This window comes from Acipenser ruthenus, chromosome 5, assembly GCF_902713425.1.
Source record: "Acipenser ruthenus chromosome 5, fAciRut3.2 maternal haplotype, whole genome shotgun sequence".
In the NCBI taxonomy this organism is placed as follows: Eukaryota; Metazoa; Chordata; class Actinopteri; order Acipenseriformes; family Acipenseridae; genus Acipenser; species Acipenser ruthenus.
Window position 1 is genome coordinate 73,293,852 of NC_081193.1, and position 16,546 is coordinate 73,310,397.

A 16,546-nucleotide genomic window follows, 5' to 3' on the forward strand; every position below is an offset into this window, starting at 1 on the left:
CGGGCATGATGCAAGGAGCAAGCAATGCAATGTACAGCATACAGTTGTACAGTTGTTGCCTCAATCTGCTTCTATATATTGACCGAGCGGGTCAAGACCTGAGTGGGACCGGTTCGGTACCGGACAGGTGACCTCGCCACCGGGTTTGTAGCAGGCTGTAACTGGGTCGGTTCGGTATCTGTTCGATGTTTTTTAACACCGGGTCAGTACAGGTTGGGAACCTGGTCGGCACCAGGTCGGTTTGATTTAGTTTAGAAAGACAATCCTATACAGCATGACATTTGCAACCTGCTTATTGTACCCTTTATTATTTTATGCTCAAGGCTGCTTAAAATAAATCAACGGAAACCCTCTTTATCTTGCCAAACGTCTGTCTCATACAATGCTGAAAGGTATTGACAATGTCGACCCAGGGGACTTTTTCGACCTGAAAAAAGAAACAAGGACCAGGGGTCACAAATGGAGATTAGATAAAGGGGCATTCAGAACAGAAAATAGGAGGAACTTTTTTACACAGAAAATTGTGAGGGTCTGGAACCAACTCCCCAGTAATGTTGTTGAAGCTGACACCCTGGGATCCTTCAAGAAGCTGCTTGATGAGATTCTGGGATCAATGTTTTCTGCTAGGGCATATATCAGAGCCCTTTACTCTGTTAATCAAGGTCTTTTGACTGTCCTAAAGACCAGAGCATTAAATGGAACTCCTAACAAAGTATATTATTAAGGATTTAGAATCTATTCTAGTCAACCAGTCAAGAACAGTTAAGACATGCTGTCCACATTATATGGTGGGGAGACTACATAAATCTATATTACATTGAATTGTAAAAAAAAAAGACTTACAGAGCTAAAATACTATGGCACATTTATTTTTTATAAAACGATACTGTATTTCACACAAAGTACAAACCTTTCTACTAACTTTAAATCAATTGTGAAACAATAACCTTGAGGCTACTAGCAAATCAAGTCTTCACAGAGGAAATATTGCAGAAAGGTCTTTAAATCTTTAACTGTAATAGGCAGTGGTAGTTTTACCTGACCCTGAGAACAGTGAAGGAGCCATCCTTCATTCCGAGAGCTAACTGAGAGCCATCGCTGCTGAAAGCTACGCTCCGCACAGCCTCTTCCATGTTGCAGCGGGCAATCAGGGCATGGTCTGCCAGACTCCACAGCCTTCAGTCAGGGAAGAAAAATGATGAAATGAATAAGTAAAATGTATTTCCTTTCCACATCAATAACTACTGTAATAGGACAGCGACACGGGAAGCTTGGAGTAAGGACAGTTGGGCAGGAATCTTAGCACCTTTTTAAATTGTGGTTCAGAAAAAACAAAACAAAACAAAACAAAAACACCTAGCTCCCATTCAGAGCACTAACTAAACACAGGATCTTCCCTGACTAACACGGGACAGCTAAGCTGTTTCCCCGTCCGCAAACCACAACAGATTGTTTTACACAATACCTTTTTACGGTTGCACACACTCACAACCGGGCTCTTCACACCGCAGCAGCCTTGAGCAGACTGACTGCTTTCTATTTAAACCCTGCACCTGGTTCTAATTTACAATAATGCCCAGGTGCGGGTGATAATTCCACAATTAAGTTCAACAAATGTGCATTTGCACATGTTTTTAGCAAGGAAGAATCTGACCCTATCCGTGCTATCTTACAATATATATATATATATATATATATATATATATATATATATATATATATATATATATATATATATATAACCTCAGTAAATTAAATGGTAATAGTTATTTTTTTAATATAAATTTTTAAAAAAGAGTAAACAGCATGGTCTACTGGCAGTACACACTTAATATGGGAGGACGTATCTACCAGTAAGTGTCATTTACTTACTCGAATAGTGTTGCTTTGCTGATAAGTTATAAGTTATAACGTGAAAACAATCTGCACTTTTAATAATTTGCTGCACTGCTGGGGTGAATACCGAAACTTTCGTCTGTATCGTACTCAAGAACTGTAAAATCGCCAAGTTTTGCGAATAAATCGTTTGACGTTTGTGGTCAGTTTCCCTTATCAATCCCACAATGCGCTGCTATAAACAATACTTGACAAGAGCTGTTGGCAGTAACGTAATTGCCTGAGATTCATTGCCGGCCAATGACCGAAGTACTCTATATTTCTGTTACGAAAATAATTGGTAGTGGGTAATTTTCACTTGCAACCCTAATTAACAATCAAAAGAGACATCCAAGCATGAGGGGAATAATTGCGCTTATGACGGTTTGGAATATATATAGCCCAGTCTTTTTTAAATGTCTGCATCCCATTGGTTGAAATTTTACACTAGGAAAATGCTTGAGGACAGCAGCAATCTGACAAGTATGATAATAAACTGTTGTGGAGGTGATGTAAGACCACACCAGAAGTAATTCTTTACAGTGCTGTATACTGTAGGCGCTCCAGGTCAGAATAAAACAAGGGTGCTAAATGTGAAAAGCCACTCAAAACCACATTGTGTATAAACTTTGAGCTTGCATGTCAACCAATTTATGTAGCTGCAAATACAGTCAGTGACGCCTAATCAGGATTATCGTGATTTCTGCTTAAATGGGATACAACTCTGGGAGACGGTTCTTCGCAATGCTATTTATGATGTTTAATTGGGACATCACTTCATTTGATTGGGATACGGTATTTTCAAGTGATGAATGGAGATCGCTTTTCACAGCAAGACGGGTCGTGTAGCACAGTAAGCTGTGACTTGCGTAAAGTGCGTAAACCACATTGAACTCTGGAAGAAGGAGTTGTCTCTTGTGGTTTCTCAGGCTGCTGTTGCAAAGAAAGTTGGCATGTCAACATCGCAGGTGCCTTGCCTTGTGATAACATGAGATTTCATTATTTTTCATTTCATGTAGAAATAAAAAAACAGCGATTCACTTTTGTTGAATAAAAAAACTATTGACTTGTATTTTAAATGATGTATTTATCATTTAATCATAATGTGATGTAATTTCATTCTTTTTATTTTTATTTAGAAACAAAAAAGTGTGACTAAGGTTGTCTCAAATGCCTCTCTTTAATTGGGACAGCCGCTTATTCAGGATATTTTTACTTATCCTGAGGCATCCTGATAAAGCGACGCCGACTGTAGTGGTGATAGAGAAAGAAAAGTTTTCTTTTCTCATACCAACTTAACTGAAACAAAACTCATGAGTAATTCACTGACCGTACAGATCGATCATCGCTGCCTGTGACTGCCAGCGGTTTCTTGGGATGAAGGTCCAAGGCCCAGAGCTCTCCTTCACAGTGGCCCTGCATTATCAACAGCGGTTTATCTCTCTCTCTCACCATCACCTCGAATATCTCGCTATCCTGTGTTCCTGCTAGTATGCGGTCTGCTTTCCAGCATACACTCCGGATTGACAACCCTGATAAAGAAACAAACATTGAGGGATGAAAGCAGCACACATCAGATTCAATTATTTTACAAAACTTAATAACTCAATATCTCACCAGCTTTTGGCTACTTTTGTTTACGTGTTTAAGTCAAATTCTAAAGAAACTGTCATAGCCTACATACTGTACTACAGTTCATATATGCACAACAGTCTTTTTAATAGTTAATGATTTTCATCGCGTGCCGTTTTACCCATTTGAAATGAAATACCTAGGACATGATTCTTTGCAGCACTTAAAAAACAGCTTGAACTCTACCAGACAAGGACTAAGAAACTACTTTTCAAAAATTAAAAGGTGAGAATATTTTGAGTGTCCCACAGGACCACCAATTTAATATTACAAGATGAGGTTCATTCATTCCGAAAACATAAAGTCCATTTAGTAGTTGTCTGATTTAAAATAATGTAGAGGTCCGGGGTGGGGGGCAGGGGGGATAGCCTCCATTGAACTGTGCGGCTGATTTGCTGGGTGACCAATACATTAGTTTGGGGACTAGTTTCCGGCTTGGTCCACGAAGGAATCCCCAAGCTAACTAGGAGTGGGGGTGTGAGGGTCTTGGCTTGAGCTGTGGATAGTTCCCTGCATGGTTTAATAAAATAATGTGGTGGCTGCTCTCTGCAATGTTTTTTTTGTATAGAAAACCTCGGTCTCTGCTGTTTTTGTTTTTCTGCACATGTGGAGGTATGTGAAAATAATAATAAATCAATAAGCAGATATATGGTATGTAAAACAGATAACCTTCAAAAGTATGAGAAACCTTTTTGATTTACCAGTTCTGCAATTTTGACATTGCAACTTTAAGAATGCTTTAGTCAATGCACTAAAATGTCTATAATGTTGATACCTGCTCAGCACTTCTTTTTTTTCCTGAATGAAAATGAATGTCATGCAAATGATATCGGGTACCCATTGTGAAAAAACGTATTTATAAGAACATAAGAAAGTTTACAAACGAGAGGAGGCCATTCAGCCCATCTTGCTCGTTTGGTTTTTAATAGCTTATTGATCCCAGAATCTCATCAAGCAGCTTCTTGAAGGATCCCAGGGTGTCAGCTTCAACAACATTACTGGGGAGTTGGTTCCAGACCCTCACAATTCTCTGTGTAAAACAGTTCCTCCTATTTTCTGTTCTGAATGCCCCTTTATCTAATCTCCATTTCTGACCCCTGGTCCTTGTTTCTTTTTTCAGGTCAACAAAGTCCCCTGGGTCGACATTGTCTATACCTTTTAGAATTTTGAATGTTTGAATCAGATCGCCGCATAGTCTTCTTTGTTCAAGACTGAATAGATTCAATTCTTTTAGCCTGTCTGCATACGACATGCCTTTTAGACCCGGGATAATTCTGGTTGCTCTTCTTTGCACTCTTTCTAGAGCAGCAATATCCTTTTTGTAATGAGGTGACCAGAACTGAACACAATATTCTAGGTGAGGTCTTACTAATGCATTGTAAAGTTTTAACATTACTTCCCTTGATTTAAATTCAACACTTCTCACAATATATCTGAGCATCTTGTTGGCCTTTTTTATAGCTTCGCTACATTGTCTAGATGAAGACATTTCTGAGTCAACATAAACTCCTAGGTCTTTTTCATAGTTCCCTTCTTCAATTTCAGTATCTCCCATATGATATTTATAATGCACATTTTTATTGCCTGCATGCAATACTTTACACTTTTCTCTATTAAATGTCATTTGCCATGTGTCTGCCCAGTTTATATACATATATATATATATATATATATATATATATATATATATATATATATATATTAATTACATGGATAGTAGCTATATTTACACTGTGGCCCATGCAATACAACTTTCTCTGTTAATCAAGATTAACAGTTTGTCTCACAAACTCAACAAGTTGTCCCGTTTTCAACACCCAGCCAACACTGATGCTCAAAAAACTTGTATTAGTCAATAAGAAAATGTAAACACATTCGAGATAACCAAATTTGACTTGATCAAAGAGCACATAAATCCAGAAGAAATACCCATGTCCGAGCTTGACACACACCTAGCAAATCTCATTTTCTCCTTAATGAAAAAAGACGGCAGTGAGTAGGAACCTGGCATTCTGATTCTCTCTTTTGCCCTGCTGTCTCCTGTTAGCAACATTGCTTTGGGCAGGGCCTTCCCCAGAGGTTCTGTCAGACTGTAAAGCTGGGGATTGCTGCCTATAAGAGCTAAATTACCTTGAGCATCGTTTTAAAGATTATTACAATACTATTCTAAATTCAACACTTGTCATTTATGTATTACGAAAAGAGACGGTTGTGAGTATGAACCCAGAAAGGTATTTTTTTATTCTGAGTAGTAGTGATATCGATACCTGGAACAACAATATATTTTATCATATTTTTTTAATCCATATAACATATGGGCTGCAGTGCATTTCAAGAAAATATTTAATCACAGGGTTCATGTCACATAACCCCTCGATGAAATATTTTCCCAAAATGCATTGGTTTTGTATTACTTGTCAATAATTTTGTTTACCAGCTTGCCAAGCATCAAAAGCAAGCATGTTAAAAAATAAAATAAAAAACACCACACATTTTGTGGCTGACAACCTGAATACAGGAGATTCTTTCCTATTAAGCATATGATGGAAGGTGCTCCTGGTAGCCTTATCTCAATTAATCATTGGCGCTAAGAAAAACCGCTATCCTGACAGAAAGCTTACTATGATTTTAACAATGCAGCTTTGATTGAGTCAACAATTAAATCAAGAGTTCATTTATAGCCATCTGGGAGAGCACAACAATCTGCAGCTTTCCGGTTATACTCCCAAAGGCACATCTCAGTTGCAATCACCAGCATAGGGATAAACCCAATGAGCAAGCACTGTTGTGTTTGACCATTCGGTTCTGTCACAGTATTGAGGGTGAAGGTCAGACAGTTGTTTATAAATACATTAAGATTATTCAGGAAGCTTAAGATGGCATATGCTGTATCACATATAACTCAACATTTCTTCTTTGATTTGTAGAATCAAATTGTGGGATTAAAATCGTAAAACCAAGGTATGGTCAACTGCAGTGTACAAGTTTGTAACAAACAAAAACACAGCTGTAGCCCGTTATGTAACAGTACATTTTTATATTTGGTCACTAATTTGTGTTCTTATCCTATGTCCTTCCTAACTTCATAAGCCTTTTTACAAATTGATTTTGTGTCCAGTCTTTAACATTAAACAGATGTTAGCTAATGACTAAGAATACTAATTTGATACAGACCTAAAAATAGTTTTATAAGATAATCATACAATAAAATCCATCCATAAACCTAACCCATCTGACCACCTACAGAGAGACCACTTTATGCATGAAATGTGTATTTAATCAAATCTTTGCAGAGAACACATCTAAATGTAATTTAAGATCTTTGTTCATAAGGTTGTGTCAGGTCAGAAACCAAAAGGAACTAAACAAGGAACAGTGTGTCTGAAGTATGTCTTTACAGAATGAAGAGTATGTCTTTACTTGCATGAAAACAGAAGCAGTATATTCTCTCAGCATCATTAAATAATAGTAATCACTGTTCAATTGTATAATTCTTTCCTAAAAATATTCTGGATTGAGTAGTGCATAGGGCTCTTGTTCAGTTAAATTAAAGGAACATTTGTATTAATGACTTGTGTGTGAATGTTGCTGTGGTGCCAACTCTGGTCACTCAGGAGTACCAATTAAAAAATGAACATACTATAACGTACATAATGCACGTAGGTGGCTTGGCTGACATCATGAAAAAGCTTCTTTTATCTACTTTCTTATATTCTACCCTATCAAAAAACATCGCAGTATGTGCAATTCTCCAAGAATTTGTAAAAAGGTGCATGTTATAGTCTGAAAATGATGATATTGTATGTATTTTTTATTATCTACCTTTATATCCCTGCTCAGTCTCTCTGAGATCAATTTTGGTGATTGGCTTGAAGTCCGTATCCCATAGCCGTATACAACCATCTCTTCCACCAGTGGCAAACCCTTCTTCACAGGCATACATGCTGAATATCCCAGCCTAGAACATACAATGGTGCCATATCAAAGGGGTTCAATCAAAAAGTACAGCTCCATTTAACAACATGCATTAATGTAATGTTTTTTTGGCAACATTGGAGCAATATATACAGGTGTTCTTAAATAAAGACTCATTGAATGTCAACACATGATTTTCACATTGTTTGCTATAACAGGGTTATTTGTATGTTTCCTCCTGAATAGAGTCATAGAATAGGGCAATAACATAGATAGCAAAGTTCAACTAGCTTTGGTGGTTATTAAATCGATCAAAGAACTATTACAGAAGAAGAAGATGGCTATTTTAAACCTGTTTACAGGGATAAAGTATTTTGCTGAATAAGAATCCCACCCAACTACCTGCACATACGGTATCTATGTTAACATACACATGTAGATGATACCCATGTCTGGCAGAATAAAGGAAATATTAATAATGAAAAAAGATGAATCTATGAATTTGATTACAGTGTTGCATCTCTTCTCAGTAACCATGACTCAGACGACAGCTGTTAAAGTCTGATGACAAAACAAGTGCATATTAGGCATTTCTGAAAATAAATCTTGAAATGCGTCAGTCTGAAAGGGATTGATCTGCATTCAGTTTCCTGTGCAATAGTTTGGAAATTTACTGCAACAGTCCTAAACTAATGTCCTAAATCGGTGTTTAATGGTGGTGCCAAATCTGCTCTCAGATTTCTGCTGTCCCAAAAGACTTCTAATAACAGGAGGACAGACGATCTTACATGAAGCAAAGCTGTGCTCTTACATCCTTTATGAATAACTTGCTCTGCAAATCTGAGGAAGAAAATAGGACACTAATACTTAAAATGCTTCTTTTCATTTCTAGCAAAGGGGTAGTATTTTCACTTAATGGCTTAACTGGACCCTTATTTAAGAGCCCACCCACTGGTTAAACAGACCTCCCCACCCCACCCCACCCCACCCCACCCCTTGTTTGTACAATATCTTGGTGCTTAACTGGAAATACAATAATTTGTTCTTTTGTTCAATAATTTGCTACCTGTAAGAAAAACTGGGATATACTCAGACAAGCTGTAATGACAAATTAGTGCAGGATAAGTAAAGAAAAAAAAAAAGCACACACATGCACATATCAATGATTCTGATTCTGAGTGCAGTAAACCATCACTAAACAGGCTTCAAGGAATACTAATGTTACAAAACATTCGAAAAAACAGTATTGTCTTTCACTTACTCCATGCGCTCCTTGAATTGTGCGAACCAAGTTGAGGCCTTTCCAGACATAGATGTCCCCGTTTAGTGCACCAGAATATGTGATGTCGTCTTTAGCACTGGCCAAACACAGTATAGTCTGGAGGTCCCCTGTTTTGCCAAAGATACCTCTTTTTGGTGTCAAAGCATTTCCACATAATGCCCAGAACTAAATGAATTGACAAACAAATTCAAGTTAATAACAATACATTATTCCTGTGGCATACATCATTTATTTGCTTTAGTCATTTAACATTTTAAATGTTGTTCAGTTTTTATCAGCTAAGCAACATTTTTTAATTAAACTGATTGTGGAATAACTTTTTATGTTCTCAAGATACATCCAAAAAAGTACAATGTACAGTTAGACAAATGTATACATGTACAGACAGATAGACACCTATATATGTCTCCAATGCTGATACTGCTAATAATCTATTCTAAATTTCTCTTCTAAGTTTCATCAAAACTGGATAATCTGTTTTCCACATACATTTAAAAATGCAAGTGTGAGATACAGATGCATGTACGGACAGACAGACAGACATACTGTATATCCCCAGAATCTAATACTCTCAATATCTTATACTAAATCATGTTACCTGTAAATGTCACTTTTGTCACAATTGGATTAGAGGTTTTTCAGATATATGGAAAAAAAAGTGATATACAGTATGTATTTGTGACCGCTTCAACTATATCCCTGTCGCTGGTATCCCACACAACTGACAAGTTTTGTCAATAATAATTGTCACATGCACTGCAGTTGTCAGTTGAATGGACATAAATCCTAATGCCTTTGTCATAATTTATAATGTATTGTCATAAATCCAAACACTTTTTGAACATTACTAAAAAGTTGTTTTTAAACCAAAAAGCTCCAAAGGAAAGTAAAAAAAATGACCCAGTTGGAGGTATTCTATTATAAGAGAATTTACTCAGTACATTTATTTTGAACTGTACTGTCTTGACTGAGGACCGTTCCCCAGACAAGGTCTCCAGAAGCAGGGCTGCTAAGTCTTTTAACCAAACCAGTCTATAGTAACTAACTAGGAGGCTGTGTGGTCCAGTGCTTAAACAAAAGGGCTTGTAACCAAGAGGTCCCTGGTTCAAATCCCACCTCTTATTGTGTGACCCTGAGCAAGTCACTTAACCTCCTTGTGCTCCGTCTTTCGGATGAGACGTAATTGTAAGTGACTCTGCAGCTGATGCATAGTTCACACACCCTAGTCTCTGTAAATCGCCTTAGATAAAGGCGTCTGCTAAATAAACAAATAATAATAATAATCCACTAAAAGTAGTTCAAAACCTGTTAGTGACGGCAGTATCTCACAGAATTAGAGAGAAGGGTAATAAAGTATAATCCCTCTGTAACAACCACAAAGGACACTGAGTAACTCAAGCTGGTTCTAATACTAATAGAGGGAGATTGTAAGAGACTGACAGAGAGTTGTCTATAGTAAGTGATGTCTTTTTAATTAGTATACTTTATTGTACTAAATTAATGGAGTTTACTGTACTAAGGAATGTTGTATATTCTTTATTTCATTAAAAAAAATGTTGTTAAGAAAACTATTTGTAATGAAGTTAAATTTCGCAAGTACTTCCATGTTTATTGAAAAGTCTAGTTTAAAGCAATGAAGCAATTGCAGTTCAAAAGAGCAGCACTTGAAAAACAAAACAAAAAAAAACTTCAAGCGTGCATTTTGAAGGTAAAAGGCTGACCCCCCCGGGGCATGTGACAGTCCAGCTTGTGTTATTTTGAATGAATTGAGTTCAACAATTTCCAACTGCATCTCTGAAATAACCATCTTTAGAAATTTGACTCATTCTATTTCGAACATATTAAATTTAGCATTTTTTTTGTTTGTTTGTTTAACATCTGGCTATTTGTTATGAATGTATTATGTTGACTAGTATAAATGCTTGATCATGTATATATTTTGTAGTTTTCATTTTCTCCTGGTTTGCTGGCTTAATTATTTTAGTGTAGAAGTTCAGCTGTATGCACCATGTCCTGTCCATACGATATACACAATAACAATAGGGTAGGAAATGGTAGTGTTTATAAAATGTTTTTTCAAATATCTTTCATAGTTTGGGAAACGATTTAATTTATAATCCACACATATATATATATATATATATATATATATATATATATATATATATATATATATATACAAAATATAAAATTTCCAGAACCAGGGTAGTGTACTTTTTGGCTTACTATACTGTCCATCTATAAAAAAAACTTAATTTAAAAATAAAAGTATAATAAGGCTGAAAACAGGAAGTAATAAGTATTTTTTTTTTTTTTACTCTTTTAATTTTAAATCCAGATGCTTCACAAAGTGAATACTATCACAGTAAAACTGGAGTAATTTGCATTGAAATGATAGGAGGGTGTCAACACTTTTGAACACCACTATATATATTGATGACAATAAAGATGTGAGTATATCTATCAGTGAACTAAACAGCAGCAAGGCCTGTTTAAGAATACACCTTCATTACTGTCACACTTACCTTAATGTGTTTCACCCCACAGCTGACAAGTCTGTTTTGTTGAAATGGATCCCAGGCAATATCAAAGATCTGTAACAATGCCAAAGAACTTGCGTCAAAGTTTGAAATATCAAACTTTTCAACTATGGTACAATATGTATTCAGTGCTGCATCTCAATTAATCATTGACCTGAAATCATTCAAGTCCCACCAGAAATGGAGATGGCCTTCAGTCATAGCAACTGGTAATGGGAGAGTCAGCTGTAGGCTACCCCTAAAGCCATGACTGGTCCAATTTTCCAGCTAGATAGAAACCAAAGGACCAAAGACACTTCTATGTTGGCAACCACTCATGTGACCTATAAAGCAGCAGACAGATCTTTGCCTTCTCTCCATGCATGTGCTGGTGCGTGCAAGAATGTTATTTCTTTGGGGTAGTTTATAAAAAGGGTCAAATCAACCAATATTGAAATATGTTGTACAGTATTCCTGTATTTGTGTCATACCAAAGTAAACAGCGTCCACGTTCCAAAATGTACTATACATGCTGTGCCATTGTTATCTGCCTGTTGTACTAAAATTATTTGCAAACAGTTTTTCTACTTGTTTCTTCTAGTTTTACGTTACTGTACTAAATCCAATGGAGATCTTTTCTTCTAGTTACTTTCCTCTTCCCAGAGACTAGGAATCAGAACTTACAGTACACACATTGTTTTACAATAACTTTAAGCACAACAGTATTGAGTGAACACTACCCAACCACAAGTATGAAGATGCAGCAGTGAAGGAAGGTGGTTATAGTATCTTTTCTCAAAGTAATATACTTTTAAACTCATAAAATGATTCCATGTTTTTCAATAGATCTAGACCCAACAGTGAATAAATAAATAAAATGAACAATCAAATTCAAATCCAAAAAAATATATTCTAATCACATGTTCGATGTAATTAAGCTGACTTAAAAAATAAAAGGGTAGCGATTTAGAAAAAGTTCCAAGCTTAAAAAGCATATTCAGGTAGTCTCATTAAAACATTTGTTTCACAGGATGTATATCATCTTGTTCAAGAGGTGTGTACGCTGGAGTTGAAACACAACTACAGTACTTTATCTTGCCCCTGGGGCTCAAAGGTGGATTAAATAGGATTTGTAGCAACTATTTCTTGACTCTGAAATCTTACTGGTAACTGATTCAGCAGTTTCTTTTTTTACGTTTCAAACTGCTGTATCATTTTATATGTTTCCATTTTGACTGCTACTGTTTAGTTTACTAGGTAGCATACAGTATAGACTATTGATTTTTGTGTGTATCATCTAAGGCTAAATTCACATTACGGCTGTAAGCACAAAGAATCCCCAATCCTTACCCTGTCGGAGTGCCCTGTTGCGGTGGCCAGTACTTTTCCTTTCTTCCAGTCCCAAATGCATAACGTATTTTTGGCATCCAATCCCACAGAGGCCAAACGCTAGGTAGAATACAACAAACAATTGATGGTTTCTTGGACAACACAATTTTAGTTGATTTAAAACTACTTGAGTTTATTGCAAGTGCTGTGTTTAAATCTGAAACTGTGATGCATCAACTTACAAGAGGGTAATATTCTAATTGAGCTTTCAGCTGAATTACTGGAGAGATTTCCAAGTCAGTTTAAAGCTTGCCATAATTTACATTCCTACAGGATTCTTGGCATAAACAAATGCAGTTTTACCCATAAATGTTTAATAGCACAGTAGCAGTACACACAATTCAAAGTATTTAATACTGCAATAGATTTTAGGGTTAAAACTTGACATGAGGGGCTCCCGAGTGGCACTTCCAGTAAAGGCACTCCACGTGGAGTGCAGGATGTGGCCTATAGTCTGGAGATCACCGGTTCAGGTCCAGGCTATTCCACAGCCAGACTTGGACGGGAGTTCCCAGGGGGCGGCGCACAATTGGCCGAGCGCCACCCGGGGTGGGGAGGGCTTAGGTCGGCCAGGGTGTCCTCGGCTCACCGTGCACCAGCGACCCCTGTAGACTGGCCGGGCGTCTGCGGGCCTGCAGGCGGCCCAGAGCTGCATGGTCCTCTGACGCTGTAGCTCTGAAGGTAGCTGCATGGCGGGCCTGTGGAGTGAAAAGAAGTGGATGGCTGACGGCACACGTTTCGGAGGACGCGTGTGCTCGTCTTCATCTCTCCTGAGTCAGCGCGGGGATTGCAGCGGTGAGCCAGGCTTAAAAAGAATTGCATTTCAAATTGGGAGAAAATGGGGTAAAAAAAACAATTGCCGATTCCAAATTGAAAATATAAAACAAATTGACATAAATCAAAACAGTCAGTATAGCAGGGTTGGAATGAGACTGTCATTACAAAGTAGTTTAAGCCAAACCAGGACTTAAAAAAAATTTATTGAAATAATATTTGAAGTTTAAAAAGGTTACCTTGAATAAATATTTTTGGAAATCTACAAAATAAAGTATAGCAATTTAATGGCAAGCACCATTTTTCTTATCTCCTTAACACCTTTTTATTTGTATAGAGAGTGCTTCACTGGAGTTTTTGTGGTTAACACTAGAATGACCGCATTTATAGGCATACCTAGAACAACCATGAGTGGTCAATTTGACCAGCGTATTAACAAAAAAAACCTTAATATTATAATGAAAGGACAAACAATTGAATATAAGTCGTAGTTTTATTCAGGAACGTCATATCTACACAACCGAAACATTGTAAATAAAATGACATTTGAACAGAAATATATACAGACATATTATATAAAGCGCAACCTCAAAAAACTGTAAAAAATGAAATTAACAAATATTTGAAAATAAATGTGTGTATATACAAGTATATCATGTACATACAAAACTGTACAACTGAAACGATGTAAATAAGTATAATTTTTTTTTTAAATAAATTGGTTTATATTGCCTACATAACAAAGCGCATATATGCTATGTGTTTATACACAAACTATATACTATAATCGAAATGACATGAATAAATAAACATTGGTCATGTTTTATTTTAAGGGGACATTTTTTTGGTTTATTAACTGTTAACAAACAGCTAATAAACATGTTAATGTACATTATTTATTTTGTGTTAACTGTTGGTTAATAATATTTAATAGGTCAGCTAAAACTGCAAACACCAGAGCCATATGGATGATCAATACCCAGTCGATCACATGCTTGAAATCGGTTCAAATTGTTACTGTAGTAATGTTTAGGAAATTAAATCAGTTTTTTATTAACCCTAACTCTAACCCTTAGCTAAAAATTAACAATGTTTGTTAACAGTTAATAAACTATAAAAACGGCCCTTAAAATAAGCATGACCTAAACATTTGAACAGAATGGGCTTCATTTACAATTGTGTGCAATGAAATCTTCTAATTCATCTAAGGGCATTGACCAGGGATCATCTTGTAGTTGTCGGTGGGCTTCTGCTTCAGTGCAATGTTGTATGTGGGTAAGTGCATGCATGTCAGTCAAAAAGCACTCAATGCGCTCTCATCAGTGTTGTATTTTGCATATGCCGTGGGTCCTGGGACTTCCCTCAAAATATTATGTTCACCCCTTCTACCTGCAGCTTCAACACCAGGATTCATAGTCTTCCAAACAGTGCCATCATGAGGCTGTGTGGTCCAGTGGTTAAAGAAAAGGGCTTGTAACCAGGAGGTACCCGGTTCAAACCCTGGCTCACTCAGTGACTCGCTGTGTGACCTTGAGCAAGTCACTTAACCTCCTTGTGTTCCGTCTTTCTGGTGAGACGTTGTTGTCAGTGACTCTGCAGCTGATGCATAGCTCACACACCCTAGTCTCTGTAACTTGCCTTGGATAAAGGCGTCTGCTAAATAAACAAATCATTACCATCTTCCTGAGTGCCAGGTGGTGCTGGCGCTACCGCTGGAGAAGCAGCTGCCTCAGGTGAAGTAGCGGCTGGATCAGGTGCAGGGGCTAATGCAGGTGAAGTGGCTGGCATCCTTGCAGGGGCTGCCACAGGAGTGCTTCTTCTCCCACAGGATCTCCTGTGCCCTCAGTGTCACTGCTGCTGGAAGATTCATCTCCGCAAACCCAGTCTGCTTCAGAGCCAGAGTTGTCATTGTCCATCTCTGCTACACAGAATCGTTGTGTGGTAAACTTTGCAGTAATTCCAAACACTGCTTTGTTTTCATGCGTCTTCCACGATCCATTTTCAGTGTGTATTGGGGTAACAATGAATTTCTTAGGAAAACCAGTGACTTATATAGTAACCAGAGTGCATCTAAAACTTAGAGGAGAAAAGTAGTGGCACAGGAGATAGACTATCACACAGACAGATAGACGGGCGCCATGAGCTGCCAAGGCTGATTGATGGGCTATCAGGAGGCTCATTGAAACAATAGAAATGTCAGAAGACCGCTCACTTGGGGAACGCAAACTCATATAATCAAACTTCAATACATGGCGGCAAATCCCGACTGATAAATACAAATAATACTGCAACATTTCATTGTTGTAATATGTTTTATATGTAGCGGTCAATTTGACAGCTCCTAGTCGGAGTAGGTATGACGGTATTTCATCTCCCTAATTTTTGCAGCTATGCGATTCTTTCCTTCTAAGGGTAATTAATACATATATTTAGTAAAAGTCAGGAAAGCACAACTCCGTATCTTAAACACACACACTGTATTTTAAATTTAAATGCCAAAAATGGTCAAAATGACTGCCTTGGTCGTTCTAGTGTTAAAAAGATCACAGAACAGAGCATGCATGTTATGCATGCAAAAAGATAATAAATGGTAACTCAGTAAGAAGCAGTCAGACCCACTGGGCAGTAGGCTGCATGTTTAAATACTGCTCAGAGATAACCTGGATGTGCTCCATCATCACTGAGCTGGAACAGGTGTCATGTTTAAGATAAGACATGGATCCAAGCCCTGTCTGCTATCCAGTTTTTTCCACACTTATCAATGAAGAGCAGGAATGTTGTCCTTTGCGCCCTGATCATATTCTATATTTAATTTCCCTTCCCAGCATGGCATTTCATATTATTATCTGAACCAATAACTGAAGTAGTTCCCAATTTTGTTTGTGTCAAGGTACACAAGGATTGATGTGCCTTTCCTGATACTGACTTCTGAAACTCCAATTTCAGCCCATTTTTGATTCTGAGAATTTCTATAATATACTATTATAGAAATGTCCACAAATGCCAAATGATGACTGCTCCATTTCATATAAAATATATGTAACTCTATCCAACACCATTTAATATTACTGTGCTCGATTGGTTTTCATTTAATATGGGTCACGTACAGCAGAATTATTATATATCTCCTCCTAATAGCACTCAGTGGCACAGATGTATT

The 16,546-nt window shown here is 37.2% G+C and overlaps 1 protein-coding gene across 6 annotated transcripts in view; it reads right to left on the reverse strand.

The window, feature by feature from the left end:
* LOC117402826 (echinoderm microtubule-associated protein-like 6) overlaps window positions 1–16,546 on the reverse strand; it is a 104,493-nt gene that overhangs the window by 51,549 nt on the left and 36,398 nt on the right. For 5 of the 6 annotated variants that reach the window (XR_009328736.1, XM_059024478.1, XM_059024477.1 and 2 more), the window contains exons 3-8: window positions 12,574–12,672; window positions 11,230–11,298; window positions 8,684–8,869; window positions 7,330–7,465; window positions 3,206–3,407; window positions 1,039–1,176 (exon numbers count right to left, since the gene is read on the reverse strand). Coding sequence is in view for 5 of the 6 variants with exons in the window: in XM_059024478.1 (XP_058880461.1) it covers window positions 1,039–1,176; window positions 3,206–3,407; window positions 7,330–7,465; window positions 8,684–8,869; window positions 11,230–11,298; window positions 12,574–12,672 (830 nt within the window). In the remaining variant the exon portion in view is untranslated. Of the gene's footprint in view, window positions 1–1,038; window positions 1,177–3,205; window positions 3,408–7,329; window positions 7,466–8,683; window positions 8,870–11,229; window positions 11,299–12,573; window positions 12,673–13,201; window positions 13,311–16,546 lie in introns of all 6 variants that reach the window. The other variant, XM_059024476.1, reaches the window with a different exon arrangement.